This window comes from Chelonia mydas, chromosome 11 (assembly GCF_015237465.2).
Source record: "Chelonia mydas isolate rCheMyd1 chromosome 11, rCheMyd1.pri.v2, whole genome shotgun sequence".
NCBI lineage: Eukaryota > Metazoa > Chordata > Testudines > Cheloniidae > Chelonia > Chelonia mydas.
The window spans coordinates 79,312,462-79,330,574 of NC_051251.2; the positions used below are offsets into that span (position 1 = coordinate 79,312,462).

At 48.9% G+C, this 18,113-nt stretch overlaps 1 protein-coding gene across 1 annotated transcript; it reads left to right on the forward strand.

Moving 5' to 3' along the window:
• Positions 1-47: 47 nt before the first annotated feature.
• Positions 48-17,580, forward strand: LOC119567429 (zinc finger protein 25-like). Its single transcript, XM_037913179.2, has 5 exons — positions 48-191; positions 5,008-5,117; positions 12,178-12,304; positions 12,664-12,777; positions 12,918-17,580. Exons 3-5 carry the CDS (start codon positions 12,178-12,180, stop codon positions 13,844-13,846), a joined length of 1,170 nt encoding a protein of 389 aa, XP_037769107.1. The 5' UTR covers positions 48-191; positions 5,008-5,117; the 3' UTR covers positions 13,847-17,580.
• Positions 17,581-18,113: the final 533 nt, after the last annotated feature.

Below are 18,113 nucleotides of genomic sequence, written 5' to 3' on the forward strand. Positions count from 1 at the left end.
GGGCGAGTTGTTTGCCTCAGCAGGAATCACTCATTCCCCCATGTTCAGCCCTTTCACTGATGTCCCAGCCCATCCAGCCTTAGAAGCGGGAATGCAGGTACATCCATGTCTTTGCTCTTGCAGCTCTGCTGGCCTCTGAGCTCGATCTTTGGGTCTTGCCTTCCCCTCCACAAGGGTTCAGGTGTACTCTGGTAAGCTTATGAGCATGCATGAAGGCTCGTTCATTGTTTTCAATATGTTTTCTCTGGAGTTCTTTTACGTGAAGACTAAAATAGGGTTGTATATCAGGAGCTGTGTGGTGACACTCTGAAGAGACAGCAAGCAGGTGTCCTGGGGCAGACTGTCTGAGCTGGGAATAACACAGGGAAGGCAGGGAGCTTTGCGGCCTGGAAATACTCCACACAGAAATGTAATGGCTGCGGAGCAAAAGCCTGAGATAGGTCCCCTGGCTGCATAGAAAGCTAGTGCCTCCCTAGACGGGGCGGGGCACAATCTAAAGGGGAGGAGGACACATGACCACCCCATGTGTCTCCCCTGCACAGTACCACCCCCAACCCCGCCCTGCATGCAGCCTCGGGCCACAGCTCTCTTCCTGCCTGACATTACCTCAGGGGAAGGGAGTTTACTCTCTTTCCTTCTCTCACAGTGCCTTCCCACCGCACATTTGGCCACTCTCCCTGCAAGCTGGGTGGGAACGAGGACGGAGCCACTTCTGCCTGAGAGAGTCTGGCTGGGAGGCAGCAGCGGCCCGTTTCCTGCCCAGGCTCAGCGGCCGGGGACAAGGGCCAAGCTAGCTCAAGCTCCCCCCTCCCAGCAGCTAATTGGGGGCAATGCCAAACAGCTGATAGGTGACACTGCCATCAGCAGCTTGGGGGAGGGTGGAGACCAATAAGCAGCCAGTGGGGGCCTTGTGGGGATGGGAACAGGCGGAGTGAAGGCAGGGCCCTAGGAGATAGGCCCTCAGTGCAGAGAGAAGGTGGAGCACCCGGGGGTGGGGGAAGTAAAAGTCAGCATCTTTGCTTAGCCTGTCTGGATTGAGGGGGGCACCCTCAACTGAAATGAACTTGCTAAGCCAGAGGCTCGAAGGCTGGACCCCTGTGAAAATAAGAGGGGGTGGGGACAGGTGTCCCTGCCAGAAGGTGTTGGCTCTGTCTCAGAGCCCCAGGCATGGTTTAACCTGCCTCTCCCCACGGTTCAAAGACAGAGCTAAGTAGGGCTCCATTTTGGTAAGTGCTCACTAAAGCTGAAATCACTGGTTGTGGGACAGCATTTCTGCCCAGCCTGCTTCAGCAGTGAAGTTCCCCCCCTCAAGAGCTGATAATCACTGAGAGCTGAAAGTCACTAATAGCTGGGGTGGGGGGAACGTCAAGAGGCTGACTTGCAGAGGTCACAGTGGAGAAGCAAGTGGCAGCAGAGGGTGACAGTGTGCAGTGCAGCAGCTGGTAGAGTGGCCAGTGGAGTGGAACGGCGACTGGCGGGGCGGCCAGCCAGAGCAAGTGCTCAGAGGGCAGCGCAAGCAAGGTGCCTTCTCCCCACACCCCCAGGTGGGAGGTGACCTCACACAGATGCACTTCTTCACTCTGGCTCCTCACTGACCAAGGACAACCACTGTGAGCAGGGTGTGATGAGGGAGTAGAGGGGGGCATGGTAAAGGAACTTTTGGTTGTAGAACTCAAGAACCTGAGGCAGAAGACTCTGCCCCATGGACTCTGGGGTCAGCGTCCTGCTCACAATTTCATGAGTATGAATCCTGTTTGCAGCATTTTCCCTAATTAATGTCAAGTGATTTCCCTCCTTTCAGTAAAAGTTTCTTTTCTACACTGAGACTCTGTGCTTGTGAGAGGGGAAGGATTGCCTCTAAGAGGTGCCCAGAGATAGTGTGTAATTTTCCCAGTTACTGGATGGGGGCTTGAGCCAGTTCTGTGTTCTACTGTTGAAAGGGAACCTCTAGATATTGAACTGGCCTGGTTGCTGCTGACTGCACATGGCAGAAGGGTTACACATACATTAGTTTATTTTTTAGCTGCCTAGTGTCACTCTCTTATGGGCAGGTGAAGCATCAGATTATGCAGTTTTTCACTGGTACATTTTAGACAGGCCTAAATGTTTCCACTCCATGGCTTCTGAGAATACGGATGGCAGCGTATGAATATGAGCTCTCAAGGGATATTTTCTCATATTTCCACGGGGCACACGTAGCTCAGGTATTTCATCTTGTCCCAAAGAATGAACAATCAGCTTGTCCACACATTCATCAGGAACTTAATATCCATATCTGTGAAACATAACTTCATCTGTATCAATCAGTCTTCAAAAACATGTCTTCCTTACCAGAGGATCCGCCTTTGGCGAAAGATACCTTCTTTGTGGATCCATTTGTGTTGATCATAACTCCAGTCATCTTCTCTATCCTTTTGCCTTTCGTCGTTGTACAGGAACAGCTTTCCATTTTGGGGTTTAGGGGCTGGGAGAGTCTGTGACGGGATCCCTGGGGTGCAACCTGGAAATAGGGTATCACTGTGCCCCCTCAACTCTCCAGCCTGGGCTGTCTCTCACAATGCTTTGCTAGTGACAACCAGCAAACACCTCCATACACTGTTACTCAGCACAACGGCATGTGGAGCCACACACCCAGCTAGATTGCATGAATACCCCAAAGCCTCTCACAAATCACACAGAGAAAGGCACCAGCCAGTTACCCCTCAGCTTTGCACATCACAGCTGTACCGTCCTGCCCTGTTCAAAAGCCTGACTGGTGTAATTTTATTTTGTGGTCCGTCCCTTCCTCGATGTGGAGAGGATATGCAAAAACATTTGTAAACCTTTGTAAGCTGAGGTTTCCCAAGCTCTTCAAGAAAAATACATGGTTTTAGGTAAAGTATAAAACAGATTTATTAACTACAGAAAGAGAGATTTTAAGTGATTATAAGTGATAGGCATAAAAAGGTTGGAGATCGTTACCAAAGAAAGTAGAAGATAAATGCACAATCTAAATCTTAAACCTTATTACACCAGGCAGTATTTACAGCAGCAATTTTCCTCACCCCTCTGGATGTTACAGTTCATAATACACAGGTTTCCTTCTTTCACCTAGACCAGTCTCCGTAGGTGAAGTTGTTGTGTTCTCAGTGTTCCTGTTGATTCCAGAGTGGGGGGGGGGAGCAAGACTAAGACACAATGCCACTGTCCCTCAATTTATATTCTCAGTCCATGTGCATGGGTCGGCAACGTGTCTGTACACTGAGACAGGTGTCCACCATAAAAACGTTTAGGTCTGTGGGCTCAGGGCAGGAGGGAGCTGGGGTGGGAGAGGCTGCATGGCACAGCCGGGTTCTGGGAGGGAGTTTGAGTCCGGGAGGAAACTCGGGGTGGGGGCTTGGGGAGGCTTGGGGTGTCGGATGGGGGGCGCTCATCTCTGGCAGCTCAAGCAGCTCCCTGTCCCCGTCCCTGCTGCTGTAACTGGTGGGAGTGGCGGAGGCATAGCCAGACGGCTCTGCACGCTGTCTCTGTCCCCGCTCCCCAAGCGCTGACTCTATAGCTCCCAGCCCATTGGCTAGGCCGCCGGGAACTGTGGCCAATGGGAGCTGCAGGAGGCGGCACCTGCAGATGGAGGCAGTGTTCATGACCTTCACAGAGTTGCCTGGCCACACCTCCGCCAGCAAAAGCAGGCACGGCACGGGTTGCTGCTTGTGGGGAGCTGCTGGAGGTGAGTGCTCCCCCACCCCATCCAGCACCACGCCCCCTCCCCCGCATCCCAACCCCCTGCCCCTGTCTGTTTTGGAGAAGGGAGGTTGAAAGCATGTATTGGGGCAGGCACTTTGTCAATGGACTTCTAGTGGAGTAAGTGTCTGTTCAGCTTGGGGAAGGGTATCAAAATCTGTGTTGCCAACTCTCATGGTTTTATCACAAGCCTTGTAATATTTGGTGTTTTAAGCACTTGGGTTAGACAATACTGGAATCTGGTTGTTAGACTATAAGTTGCTGAGGGCAGGGAGCCTCCTCCTGATCCTAGATCCAAACTCCCTCCCAGAGCCTGCGCCCCACCCTCCCACTTGCAACCCCCCCACCCCCCCGAACAAAGGACTTCAGTGTAGCTGTGGTGGTGAGGTACATTCAAAACCGCTAAAGTGAGTTGAATTTATGATTATTGTTGTTATTATTAGCTAGCTAGCTAGGTTACTGGGGTTTTTCAGTGTGGAAAATTGTGTGCTGTTTTGCGGGTTGAATGACTGAATGACATAACCACCCTCCAATGTCTGTCACTAAGTCCAGTGATTTTGTCAAGTGTCCATCGTGCAACATGGTGGTGCCGACCCCTGTCCATGTGCCTAGAAGACACTTGCCCAGACATATCCCAGATCAGCCATGAACGAGTAAACCCCCACTGTGCATGTGCAACTGAGCCATAAAGTTGATTAGTGGCTGATTAACACGCACCTGGCAGTAGAGATTCTCGAACTTACAACGTGTTTCAGTACCAACCATACAGCAAAAACTCATAACTGCATACACATTAATGATATGCATAATGGGACAGACCAATGAGTTTCAGTAGATCATGACTTCTCATACGATACCTTACATGGCATGCTTTTTATGAAATATCACAACCATTTATGTATAATGAATATGGGGGTTACAGGGTGCTATTTTGAGGTACATCATGTCACAGAGTCCATTTTTTTCTTCAGTAGGACTTCTTAAAATATCCAGTGCTTCTTCATAGAATATAAGGGTTGGAAGGGACCTCATCCAGTCCCACCCCCTGCTCAAAGCAGGACCAATCCCCAATTTTTGCCCCAGATCCCTAAATGGCCCCCTTAAGGATTGAACTCACAAGCCTGGGTTTAGCAGGCCAGCGCTCAAACCACTGAGCTATCCCTCCCCCTGCCCTTTCTTGGGTTGAAAGTGGTCCCCATTTATTCATACAAACAAATCTACTCATGCTGGAGAAAATAAAAACTAAACCATGTATTTTACTACAGTTGTGCACTTTATGAACTGCAGGTTTCGTTAAAGCTTCCTCAAAGCTTTGGACAAATCATGCTTTGCACAGTGAAGAGTCAGACACGCTGCCGGCTGGACAGCTGTCAAGAGGCAACCGATCATAGAGCAGGGTGAGTAAAAGGGAATACTGTATTGCAATTATGTGGCACTCACTACCAGCTGAACTATTGGCAGCCACAACAGGGACCTAGAAATTGAGAGGCCTATTCTGGAGCTCTTTACTCCACATATCAGTTGTGGCCGTGGGATTTCCATACCCGCTCCGTGGCTTTGTGCATTTTTGACACCGACTGAAAGCTGCAAGCTGGCGGGAAATGCCAGGGCTCCATACTTCAGGGGAGCACAGATGAAAATACTGGGTAAGCAGCAAACTGTAGTCAAGAATTAGTTCTAGAAGAGAAATGGTTTCAGGAATGAAACGAGCCTTCAGATTCTTTCTCTCATGCATGATCTTGAGCTTGCCAGAATTTTTCACTGACTAAACGGTACCAGCCAAAAGCAGGTGCGAATTTTCTGCATGATCAGAAATAGTGGTGAACATTGCCTAAATCTGGTACAGTATCATGATGGACGCGTACCTCATGTCTGTGTGTGGAAGAGAAACAGGGACATTTATGCCTCAACAAAATTACCACACACCCCCCCACACACACACAGCCTACCAAAACTCCCTCTCTGAAGTTGTTGCAATTTGTCTCATGTGATGGAAAACTTGTGAGAGTTAGACTCAGAGGAAAAGGGTGGGAGTTATACTTTGTTTGACGAATTTCTTTTTTGATTGGGAGAGTAAAGTTTCCACCTCTCCCTGATCAGTGACTTCCTAAGTTGCAGACACCAGGGAGATGGCTGAAAGACAAATCTAAATGGTGGTTCTAGCAACATCACTCTCTCCCACCGCCACTCTCATTGGCCCACTGGAAGCAGTCACTTTGCCCCCACAGCTCATATAAGCAGTGCAGCTGGCTGGAGAAGAAGATGCACATTCTCCTGGGTCTGTGCCTGTGCCCTTCTCCCCACACATTTAGCTCACCTTTGCATGTATCCTTCCCGAGAGCAGGAGAACGAAAGGAGGCAGTTGATTCCACTGCCCCCTTACCTGTGCTCCACCTGTCCACACGGGTTGCAGCATTCTTATTCTGCACAGGCAAGGAGTAACCTCTCTCTGCCGGACCCAGTGAGCCTTACCGTGGCATCTACTGGGGGCAGCCAGAACAGCAGTCCTACCCTAGCAGCTGAGCGCTTTCAACAGTGGCATCTAGCGGCAGCATCAGCTATAGCTCAGCCAGGCGCCGGAGCTGCCTGGCCAAACAAAAAAATTAAATGTCACCTTGCCTGGTGCATGCCTACGCCTCCTTAGGGAGGTGGGCCCCACAGCTTAAGAACTTCTGCCCTGCTCCCTTCAAGGGCACCAAGAGACACCAGCTTTCCTTGAGCATTTTGATCTTTATCAGATATATACAAAGGAAGAGGCAGGTGTTGTTCCTAGGGAAACTCTCTAGCCTCCACACTGTCTGCCGAATCTCTATTCTGAACAAGCAAGAGCTACTTCACGCTAAGATGGGAACTGCCACTCCTCAGCGGATAGAAAACTAGGGTGCCCATGTGCTCTGTTTTGCCGGGACAGTCCTTTTTTTAAGCCCTGTTCCGGCCATCCTGACTTTTTTTTTTTGGCAAAAATGGGCATTTGTCCCGTTTGCTCTTGCCGATTGAACAAGTTTCCCACTTTTGTCAAAAATGTAGAGTGCAGAGGAACATGAGGGAGGGGAGCAGCTCAAGCGAGCAGCAATGCCTATGCCAGCCTCATATGGGGGGCGAGCTGCGACACAAGCTCCAGCCTCATGCGGGGGGGGAAGGGGGCAGGGGTGAGCGGCTCAGGCCAGCCCCGCATAGGGGTGGAGGGAGGGCTTTGGCTAGCCTCACACGGTATCCCATTTCCCCTTTGGGAAATATGGTCACCCTACAGAAACCCCGGAATTTCTAAGATGGCAAAATGCTGTGTGTGTGTGTAGGGGTCGGCAGAATCATTATCCAGAGGTAAACAACGGCCAGCCTCTGCCAGGCTAATGGCTACTCTGCATGTGTGGGATGAGCGGTGAGAGAGAGGTCAGTAGCTGACTGGTCACAGGCCGCTCAGACAGGTTACAACTAGTTCTACAGATCAGCACTGTCCATCATCGCTGGGAGAGAATGGCTGATACTGAGCATCTGCGAATGAGGTAATGGCTGCTAAGAACAGAAAGACCTATAAGGAAGGAGCCAAAGTGCAGAATAAAAAAACAGCTGCCAGGAAGCAGATTTGGATTTGGAGAGAGCACAGCTGTATGGAGACGGAGGGAGGAATTGACAGCCAGCAAGAACTGCTGGAAGAGCTGCCGGAGGGAGAGAGCGCCGGGCCGACCAAGAGGGCAGAAGAACAGCTGGAAAGACAGTTTCGAGTTCCGAAGGAAGCTGAGGCAGCAACATTGATACAGTAACGAACGCAGGACAGAGTGAGGAAAGCGGCTGTGAGCAGGGCAGAGAAGCAGGCAGCAACTGCAAGTTAAAGGGGTACCCATGGATTTATAAAGGAAGCCGGCTGTTTTAAATTACAGAGCAGGATAGTATATAGGACTGGCGTGCGTGTGTGTGTATGCTTATAAGAATGCAGAAAACTCTGTTATTGATTGCAATGGACCTATGTAATCCTTAAAGCTCTTTCAAAACCTGCTGCCGGCGATTGGTTGCAAACTGCCCATTTGTAACAAAGTGCTTCGCTTAGACTCGTTTAAACAGCGTGCCATTGTAGTTTGAATGCTCTTTCCACTTGCACTAGGGGATTTGGGTAAGGGTCTTTGTGCCTTGTTTAGGATTTTTAGACTGTAGTGTACGAGGGATTACTAGCTTCGTTAATAAAAGGAGACTGTTTTGGAAAAGAATACTGCCTGTATCAATTACTTCATCGGATTGTTATATCCAGGTCCTTTAGTGTTTCTCTTAACAGCCCTGGAAACGTATACCTTCTGAAGGACAGCCTAAGGGGGCAACAGGCAGGTTTTTCCTGGAATGGCCAAGAATCCATTTTTCGGGGTAACAAAATGAGTCAATATGGAAGGCTGCAGAGGGGCTACAAATTCCTCATTTACACAGCTCCAGAGGCCCAAACACCCTGACACTTCTCTCTTCCGCTGCTTTACCCGGAGCGTCAGGTGTACGGCCCTGCACGCAAGTGTAGGTATTGCAGATTCGCCCTCAGGAACTAGAGAGGTCCAGCAGGGAGACATTAACCTTCTTCTTCAACCCAGGAGGACGCTTAACCCTGGTCTACACTGGGTGGGGGGGTTCGACCTAAGATATGCAAAATAGCGTAGCTGAAGTCGGCGTATCTTAGGTAGATTTACCTGGCCGTGAGGACGGCGGTGGGTTGACTGCGGCCACTCCCCCGTCGACTCCGTTTCCACCTCTCGTGAGCTGGAGTTCCGGAGTCCACGGGGAGCGCGTTTGGGGATCAATTTATCTTGTCTAGACGCGACACGATAAATCGATCCCCGATAGATCGATCACTACCTGCCAATCCGGCGGGTAGTGAAGGCCTGCCCTGATGTTTTGCTGTTCTTACACATTAAAGAAAAGTGTGTGTGTGTGTGTGTGTGTAAGCCTGACACAGATATGTTTTTTCCCCTGCAGATTAGATTTTTGGCCCTTTCTATAGAGAAAGTTGAGCAATCTGGGTTTTTATCTGATGCTGGGTTCAAGGTCTGTGATGGGCAAAGTTCATATGAAATCAGAGCGGGATTTATATGTGTGGGTCTAGAAATAGCCCTGGCAGAAAGTGCTTCAACATGAGCTTCTGTTTCCCTATTCTCTGAGACTACAGACGATCCAAACGTGGATGTGACTGGAATGGGCTAACGACAGTGCACTATTAATCAGTTCTTATTAGCGAAATGCTCTCAAGTTTGGCTAACTGTATTTGCTGTATTTTAAGTTAATTTTAGTTATGAAAATGTTGCTGTGGCTCATTCTGTTATATTTTTGTTCTCTGTGGCACTTTGGTTTTATTAATAAAGCCGTTTGCTGCCCAGCATGGGCACTTGAAGATAGGCTCAGAAGCGGTTTTCTGCAGTCTCGTGTTCTTCTGTTCATTATAAATATATATATATATATATAACAGCGTGGTTCCCAAGCTGCCTCGGAACCAAGTGTTCTGGGTCCTTTTGAAAGGTTCTGCGCTGGAATGGGCTAATAACCGTGTGTCGTTAGTGGGTTCCTATTACTGAAATGTTGTTCTTACGTGTCTGTAACTTGATCCAGTGTTTTTCTGCAGGTTTCAGAGTAGCAGCCGTGTTAGTCTGTATCCACAAAAAGAAAAGGAGGACTTGTGGCACCTTAGAGACTAACAAATTTATTTGAGCATAAGCTTTCGTGAGCTACAGCTCACTTCATCGGATGCATTTTTGTTTTTGTGCAATAATTGTATTTATTAAAATGCCATTCTGGCTTTTACACCATGCCAATAGATGCACAGGGGAACACCGACTCCCCTAGCTAAGGAGGAGAACAGTTTCTTGTGTGAAAGTCAGTGATTCTGTGTGCTCCAAAATCCTCGTGCAGGTGCATATTGGTTTGAAATGTGGTGTGCCCTGTAAGAGGGAGCAGATTCTGAGATCTGAGGCTGCAGGGACCATCTCTGAAGTAAGGGCAGCAGCTCTGGAACTCACCGAGATGGGGTGAGGAGGGGCAGTTTGTGCAGAGTCCAGCTTTCTCCTGCCAGTCCCCTGCAACAAACAAATCCCTGTCACCCTCCTCAGCCTGCCTCCCCACTGCCCACTCATCCCTGTGTCTAAGCCTTGGTCTGTTCCCATTCCTGCACAAAGACATCCCCCTATGAGCTCCTTCCTCTGCCTCCTGCCTTCCCAACATCCCCCTGTCCAATCTTAGGCCTCCCTCCTGCCTCCACCCCTCTTATCCCCCTGCACCCTCCTCAATCTGCCTCCTAGCTGCTGTCACAGATCCACAGGATCGGTGCTACACCCCCTAGCTTTTAAACAGTCCCTTGGAGCAGTGGTTCTCCACCAGGGGCACACATACCCCTGGGTGTACACAGAGGTCTTCCAGGTGGTACCAATTCATCCAGATCTCTGTCTCTCAGCCTGGTGATTGCACCCGCCCTGGGGGGTCACAGGATGGTTTTAGGGGGGTCCAAAGTGCAGGGCTGGCATTAGGAGATGGCAAGCAGGGCCATTGCCCAGAGCCCCCATACCAAAGGGGGCCCTGCAAAGCTAAGTTACATGCTTCAGCCCTCGGCAGTGTTCCCCGGCATTCAGGAGACGCTGGGAGGGAGGTGAAGGAGTTGAGGGATGGGGAGGAGTTGATCCGTGGGGCCCGTAGACCCCCTGGAGTACCCTTGCAGATCCCCAGGGTCCACAGACCTCAGTTTGAGAAATGCTGCCCTAGAGTGATCCAACTCTGCTTCTTCATGCTGTGTGCTCTGCCCAGTGAGCCAGGGTCCCGGGCAGAGACCTGTCCACTCTGCAAGGCCCAGTGCACCTCAGCCAGGATTTGCAGTGATACCCAGCAGCCCTTTCCAAACGAGAGCAGGGTTTTTTTAGTAGGGCTGTCAATTAATGGCTGTTAACTCACGTGATTAACTCAAAAAAATTAATTGGGATTAAAAAAATGTGGATTTTTTTTACATTTTCAAATATATTGATTTCAAATACAACACAGAATACAAAGTGTACAGTGCTCACTTTAGATTATTTTTATTACAAATATTTGCACTGTAAAATGATAAACAAAAGAAATAGTATTTTGCAATTCATCCCCTACAACTACTGTAGTGCAATTACTTTATCATGAAAGTGCAACTGACAAATGTAGATTTTTTTTGTTACATAACTGCACCTAAAAACAAAACAATGTTCAACTTTAGAACCTACAAGTCCACTCAGTCCTACTTCTTGTTCAGCCAATCGCTAAAACAAACAATTTTGTTTACATTTACAGGAGATAATGCTACCTGCTTCTTATTTACAATGTCACCTGAAAGTGAGAATAGGCATTCACAAGGCACTGTTGTAGACCACATTACAAGACATTTACGTGCCAGATATGCTAAACAGATGTATGCCCCTTCATGCTTCGATAGCCATTCCAGAGGACATGCTTCCTGCTGATGATGCTCATTAAAAAAATAATGCATTAATTAAATTTGTGACTGAACTCCTTGGGGGAGAATTGTATGTCCCCTGCTCCGTTTTACCGGCACTCTGCCATATGTTTCATGTTATAGCAGTCTCAGATGATGACCCAGCACATGTTCTCATAGACTCATAGACTTTAAGGTCAGAAGGGACCATTATGATAGTCTAGTCTGACCTCCTGCGTATTTGGGGTTGGGAAGGAATTTTCCTCCAGGGCAGATTGGAAGAGACCCTGGGGGTTTTTCACCTTCCTCTGTAGCATGGGGCACGGGTCACTTGCTGGAGGATTCTCTGCACCTTGAAGTCTTTAAACCATGATTTGGGGACTTCAGTAGCTCAGACTTAGGTGAGAGGTTTATTGCAGGAGTGGGTGGGTGAGATTCTGTGGCCTGCATTGTGCAGGAGGTCAGACTAGATGATCATAATGGTCCCTTCTGACCTTAATATCTATGAATCTATGAGTGCAGGGGACTGGACTTGATGACCTTGCAAGGTCTCCTCTAGTCCTACAATTCTATGGTTCTGTGAAAACAATGGGAGCTGGTGGCCACCTTCACTCAGGACAGCCTCTCTTCCACATGCCAAAGGGTAGGGAAATAGTGGCCATCTTGAGTAAGGGCATTTTGGCATCAGGCCCTCCCTCACAATGGGAGAAGGTGGCCATTTCAAATAGGGGAAAATGTGTGATTTCATTGCCAGGAATGGTGCGATCATGAGAAATTTTTCAAATCCCAGATAAGCACTGTGAGATCCAGGATAAAATCACCAGAATTGGCAGCTCTGGGCATCTCAGTTTCAGCATAGTAACAGCGTGCTTTTCATTTAATCTTTCCGAAATTTCCCCCCTCCTCCCAGCCCCCAGGACTGTTCCTTCTCTCTGTGGCCGAGGGGGATGTTCCCAGCTCTTTCTGTGACTGAGCTGGGGTGGGGGGGAGAGCTGTGGCTGGGACAGCAGGTTGTAAGTGGGGGACTCTTGTTGTTGATACAGATGCCGGTGACCTTTGAGGAGGTGGCTGTGTATTTCACCCAGGGGGAATGGGCCCTGCTGGACCCGGGTCAGAGAGCTCTCTACAGGGACGTCATGCAGGAGAACTATGAGAACGTGATCTCGCTGGGTAAGGATTCCTGTCCCCTTGGTGTTAGAAACTGGGCATCTTTGACGTGCCCAGGTCGGCTTCTCCCCAGGGTTCTTCCCTGATCCCTTAGATTTCAGGGGAATCAGTCCCATAGTCCCAGGCTCAGTAAGGTTGGGAAGGTGTAAAGAGTTTGCACAGTGATGCTGTACCAGAGTCATAAAATCCCCCAGTGAGTGGAGATCCCAGAATCCCCTTCTGCCCTCCCCAAAGGCTCTCCAGGAACACTTCCTATCCCTTTGGTTTAAACAAGGGCACCCACCCACCCAGCACACCTGGAAACAGCCGTCTGAGAACAATGGTAAAACTCAGCTCTCACTTCATTTCTTTTCGCGGAGCAGGTTTTCCAATTCCCAAGCCCAGCGTGATCTCCCAGCTGGACCGAGGGGAAGAGCCATGGGTCCCCAATGTCCAGGGGTCCCAGGCTAGAGAGGTCCTGAGAAACATCCCCAGAGGTGAGAAATTGGTTAAATGGATATCATTCTTCCCAGCCATTGTTTTGGTTTGTGTCCCCATTTCCCCGTTCCATTTTCTGACCTTCCCATTCCCCCCACACAGGGACTGACTCCTGTCCGGATTCTCTCTGTCCCAGCAGGTGATGAGATTGTGAGCGAAGAGAATCCTTGTCCAGCAGGTCCTGAGAGAATGGAACCAAAGGGGACGTTGCTGGGAAGGTGTGAAGTGGATGATCCCCAGAGTCCTGGGCAGGGACAAGCCCCAGAAACTCAGTGCAGGCCAGAGAAGCAGCAGGGAAACCCCCCAGGGAAGACACTGGGTGAATCCACTCACCGAGGGGGAGGTTCGGAGGATCCCAATGAGGCCACGATCCAGCCAAGAACCTGCACTAAGGAGAAGCGGTTTGAATGTGCTGAGTGCAGGAAACGCTTCAGTTGTAAAGAACACCTTATTAGACATCAGAGATCTCACACAGGAGAGACCCCCTATTACTGCCCTGAGTGTGGAAAACAATTCAATGACCAATCAATCCTTATTAGACATCAGCGAACCCGCACAGGAGAGAGACCCCATAAGTGCCCTGACTGCGGGAAATGTTTCAGTCAGAGGTCAGGCCTTATTATGCATCAGACGATCCACATGGGAGAGAAATGGCATAAATGCCCTGACTGTGGACAAACCTTCACTCAGAGAGGGCATGTGACTAGGCATCGGAGGACTCACACGGGCGAGAGACACTACGGATGCCCCGAGTGTGGAAAAAGGTTCGCTTCCACCTCTGACCTTATTGTACACCAGAGAGTCCACATGGGAGAGAAACCCTATAACTGCCCCGACTGTGGGAAAAGCTTCAGTCACAGCCATCACCTTACTGACCATCGGAGAATCCACACAGGAGAGAGACCCTATATCTGCCCCGACTGTGGGAAGAGCTTCAAAAGTAAATCTGGCTTCAAAATCCATCGGAGAAGGCACACGGGAGAGTGCCCCTATCAATGTTCCATCTGTGGGGAAAGATACAAGACCAGGACCTCTCTAACACGCCACATGAAACGCCATACAGACTAGTGCCGGCCACTTCCCCTCCTCCTCTCTCTGCATCTGTAGAGATGGGAAGAATCATGGGGATAATGAACAGTTGCCCAATTCCCTAGAGAATCAAGTGACACCACTATTGACGTGTGTGCTGTGTGTCTCAATAAGATGGAGGCACCAGGCAAGTGACATTATTATTATTACTGTATTGCAGTATTCTCTAACCCTCTCCCATCCCTTCCCAGCTATCTCTGTCAGGGGCAGGCTGAAAGATTTAGCTGAAGTTCCTTGTCCCTGTTTTCAGCCCGGGGCTCCGTTCACATTATTGCATACTGGGATTATTCCTGAAATTGCCGCCCTGGGAGGCATTTTCTCCCCATTTCTGCATGGGGTGGCAGGGAGAGGTCTGAAATTTCTGGGAAGTCAGGTGTCTGTGGAGTCTTTATTGCTCATTGAATGATTTTCTCAGTATTGTTCAGTTATTTGTTCCCTCCCCCAAAATAAGATGCAAATAAAACTTCTGGCAAATCTCATTTTCCTGAGCAGCCTGGGAATTTCATTGGTTCTTGAGCTCTGGGAGGGGGAGAGGCCAAGTGTCCCAGACTGGGCAATTTGTTTCCCTCTGCAGGAATCACTCATTCCCCCATGTTCAGCCCTTTCACTGATGTCTTGGCCCATCCAGCTTTAGAAGCGGGAATGCAGGTACATCCGTGTCTTTGCTCTTGCAGCTCTGATGGCCTCTGGCTTGATCTTTGGGTCTTCCCTTCCCCTCCACAAGGGGTTGAATTGGGGCAGGAGAGAAACAGCCTCAGAAATAGAATCCAGGAGCCCTGGCCAGGTGGCAGCCTCAGAGGACACACACAGCTGGAGACGATGGGTAGATGGACATTTCCAGATGGGGAGCAGCCCATCTCTGTCTCTCCAGCAGCGTCTCCAGCATCTGTCCCTGCTGCTGTGTGACTCCAGGGCAGAATTGTGACATTTCCCATGGACACAGAGCAGCTGCAGGGCCAGAACATCCTGTGTGTGTAAGATGGCAAAGCTGGGTAGGTGGGGGTGAGAATAATTTGCCATGCAGAGACCGTATGGGAGGGCAAACATGGGCAGCACGACTGGCTGAGGGAGACTGACAAGAGGCCGGGAGTCGGAGCCAAGGACCCAGGAGTTTTCCATGTGATAAAACATCAGCAAAGGCCAGTGTGATTCTCAGGCAAAGACAGCCCACAGAGCGGAGCAGGGAGGGGAGAGTCACTCTAGTCTCTGCACAGCTCTGGGGACACCCACCTGGGAGCCTGGACCCAGCTGGCTGCCCTGGGCCCTGAACTGCCAGGATCCTGATATTCCTGTTTCATGGCTCCCATTCCGGGGGATTTCTTAATGAAACAGGACTGTGCCCAAAGAACTCCTGGGAGGGGAAAGTTGCTTCAGGCACTCTTCTGTGGGACTGCAGAGAACCGGGAATCTCCCAGGTGTTTGCCAGATCAAATTCATTAGTGCCGTATCTTCATAATTTACCATACTGCTCATGAAATATGCACACTTTGCAACAGCAGTACAAAAGATAACATGGATAGAGATCCAACCCTGCTCCCAAATGCAAATTACACATAGAAACGGCCCATGAGACAATAAAAATACACCTACAGAAATGAATATGTGGATCCATTTAGTGCATAAAGAAAATTAATTTCACCCAGTTCCTTTCCTGGTTTAATCACTGACCCCGCAAATAGAGCAACTGCCCCTGTCACTGAAATGGACCAATGTTCTTCTTTTTGAGCCAACAAGGCAAAACACATCTGTGCCAAGGCTGGAGAGAGTTGCTTATTGCCCTCCGGTAACAATGAAAATTACAAAATAATGTGGCAAATCTTTACCCTGGTGAGACCTGCTTAGTCATAAATGGTTGGGCCTCTTCAGTGCCAGGATATTCCCCTTCCTCCTGAGTGAGCCGACAGCCTGGTTTGGAGACTTTGCTCTGTAAATGCCCTCCTTAGGTTATTACTCTTCAGCATTTCCAAATATTGAACAGATGGGACCATTTCAAACAGTTGCTGTTGGTTTGTGTTTGTAGGGAACTCTTTTCATAGGTTTTATGCTACAATATAATATTTTTAAATAAAAACAGAGTTTTAAACATAGCTTTACTTTTTCTTACAATGGAGTATAGTTAGGCCCTATTTCTGAAAGGCAGTGATAAACTCATTTTATTTACACTCTTAAGCCTATATTGCAAAGGTCTGGAATTGGTGGTTACCTATTAACTGCAATTGTTTGCTCTAAGTTTAAACAACGTCTGATTAACACACAACTGTAGCGCTACAAAAGTGTCACAACATTTTATTGGCACATACTTACTGCCCCATTAGTGTCATAAATGTTTTTTTCCCCCTTGCAATTCAAAAACTTTTCTAGGGCACTAGCAATCAACCAGTTGAACTGATAGAGAACCAGAAAGAATGACTGAACTCTCACTGGCTTAAGAAGAACCATAAAAAACCCCAGACGTGCTATCAGGAGCCATTTTTCCTTAGATCTCTAAGGGTGTGTCTACACAGCAGTTAGACATCTGTGGTTGGCCCATGCCCTGTGGTTGGCTCTAGCTCCGGGGCTGTTTAATTGCAGTGTAGACTTCTGGACGCCAGCTGAGACCTGGGGGGCTGTGAGGTGGGAGAGTCCCAGAGCTCAGGCTGCAGGGAGCTTGGAAATCTACAGGACGCTTAAACAGCCCCCAGGTCCAGTCAGGTGATACAGGCCAGCTATAGATGTCTAACTATAGTGCAGGCACTAAGGCTATGCCAGTGGATAGCTGGATATTGGGTTGCATGTCTGAGAAGAGTATGTTCTCAAGTTGAGAAGGGTGAAGGCAGGGGTTCCCAAAATATGGGCCACGGCCCCTCACTCCTGGGTGGTCCACTGGTGTAACTGCATGCTCCAGTCAAGCTCTTAATAAATGTTTAATACCGTGTGACTCATATAAGCTAAGTAAACGCTACATAAATGTCGTGTTTTGAGCTGTATATGTTGGACAGAACATAGAATAAACTTTTTCTTTCTTTCTTTCTTTCTTATTTTTTTTTAAAGAAGCTGCAATATGGCCGGTTTAATTCTCGTGAGTACAGCGGTGCATATTACTGCAAAGTGACCTAGCAATGTACACACAAGTCTGCCATTTACAACTGTAAAAAACAGCCAGCAGTATTTCAGTCTAATCGGGGGGTCACTTTTTTTTTTTGGAAAAGGTTTTGAGAAGGGTGCATGGGTGGAGAAGATCATCAAAGTCATGGACCAGCTACAGCAAAACGAAATGAGCCAGCCAATAACATAAAGTAAGTGTAAACATGTAAGATGAGACATAGTTGAAGTTTGGAGTCTTCTTTATGGGGTCAGATGAGAACCCATTGCCTCAGTGTGTTATAAAGCAAAAGGAAACCTGCACGTTGTTTAGTCACAGTGTTATAGTTTATACCGATGTAACAGTTAGGATCATTTTTCCTCCAGAATTGTGAATACTGGGCCACTGTGCCTATTGCAGCTGCACAGGCAGACCTCGGGGGAAAAGTTTGGGGACCCCTGGGTGAAGGGCGTAGGCGACCATGTAGAACAAGTGCATAAAATCGTTCATGGTGAATTTCTTGTAGTGTTGAATTCAACTTTTATAAAACTATTAGTGGGCAAAATCCTGAACTTCAAGAATGAAAAACATTATTGACTTAAATACGAAAAGAAATCATTATCAAAGAGTTCAGGGCCTGCCTGGCAGGGCAGCTGATGGGGGGGGCAAAGAGGGCAGCTGCCCCAGGGCCCAGTGATTTAAAAGGGCCTGGGGCTCCCAGCCCCTGCCGCCGCCACAGCAGTAGCGGCAGTGGCTGGAGCCCTGAGCCCTTTAACTCATAGCAGGAGCCCCAGGTGCTGCGCGCTGGACGGTGCTGAAAGGCTGGCTGGGGGAGGCTAGCCCCCAGCCCCACCACTTCTGCCTGAGGCCCCGCCCCTTCCAGCATACGTGGGGGAAGAGAAAGGCCGAGCCATGATGCCAACATCCCTCATTTTGTACCCTCAATCCATGTGCCTGTATGTCACTTGCCCAGACGTGTCTTGGTGAGCTTCGCTGTGTCACAATGATGGACTGACCCCCCATTTATATTAACATATCTGACAAGACATACAAGTGTGTTGTCACTAACAATTTACAGCATGAGGTGTCATTAAGAGATTGCTGGCAATGTTCATTTTTAAATTTCTAACTATGAATGGGCTCCCCCATCAGTTCCAGAAAGCTGGCTAGATTGTCGGGCTCAAC

What these genes read in the sequence shown, in the direction of transcription:
- LOC119567429 (XM_037913179.2), top strand. Translation starts at nt 12,178, where the DNA reads ATGCCGGTGACCTTTGAGGAGGTGGCTGTGTATTTCACCCAGGGGGAA. An exon ending in TGAGAACGTGATCTCGCTGG is followed by an intron (nt 12,305 to 12,663) that starts GTAAGGATTCCT and finishes TTCGCGGAGCAG; the next exon opens with GTTTTCCAATTCCCAAGCCC. An exon ending in CCTGAGAAACATCCCCAGAG is followed by an intron (nt 12,778 to 12,917) that starts GTGAGAAATTGG and finishes CTGTCCCAGCAG; the next exon opens with GTGATGAGATTGTGAGCGAA.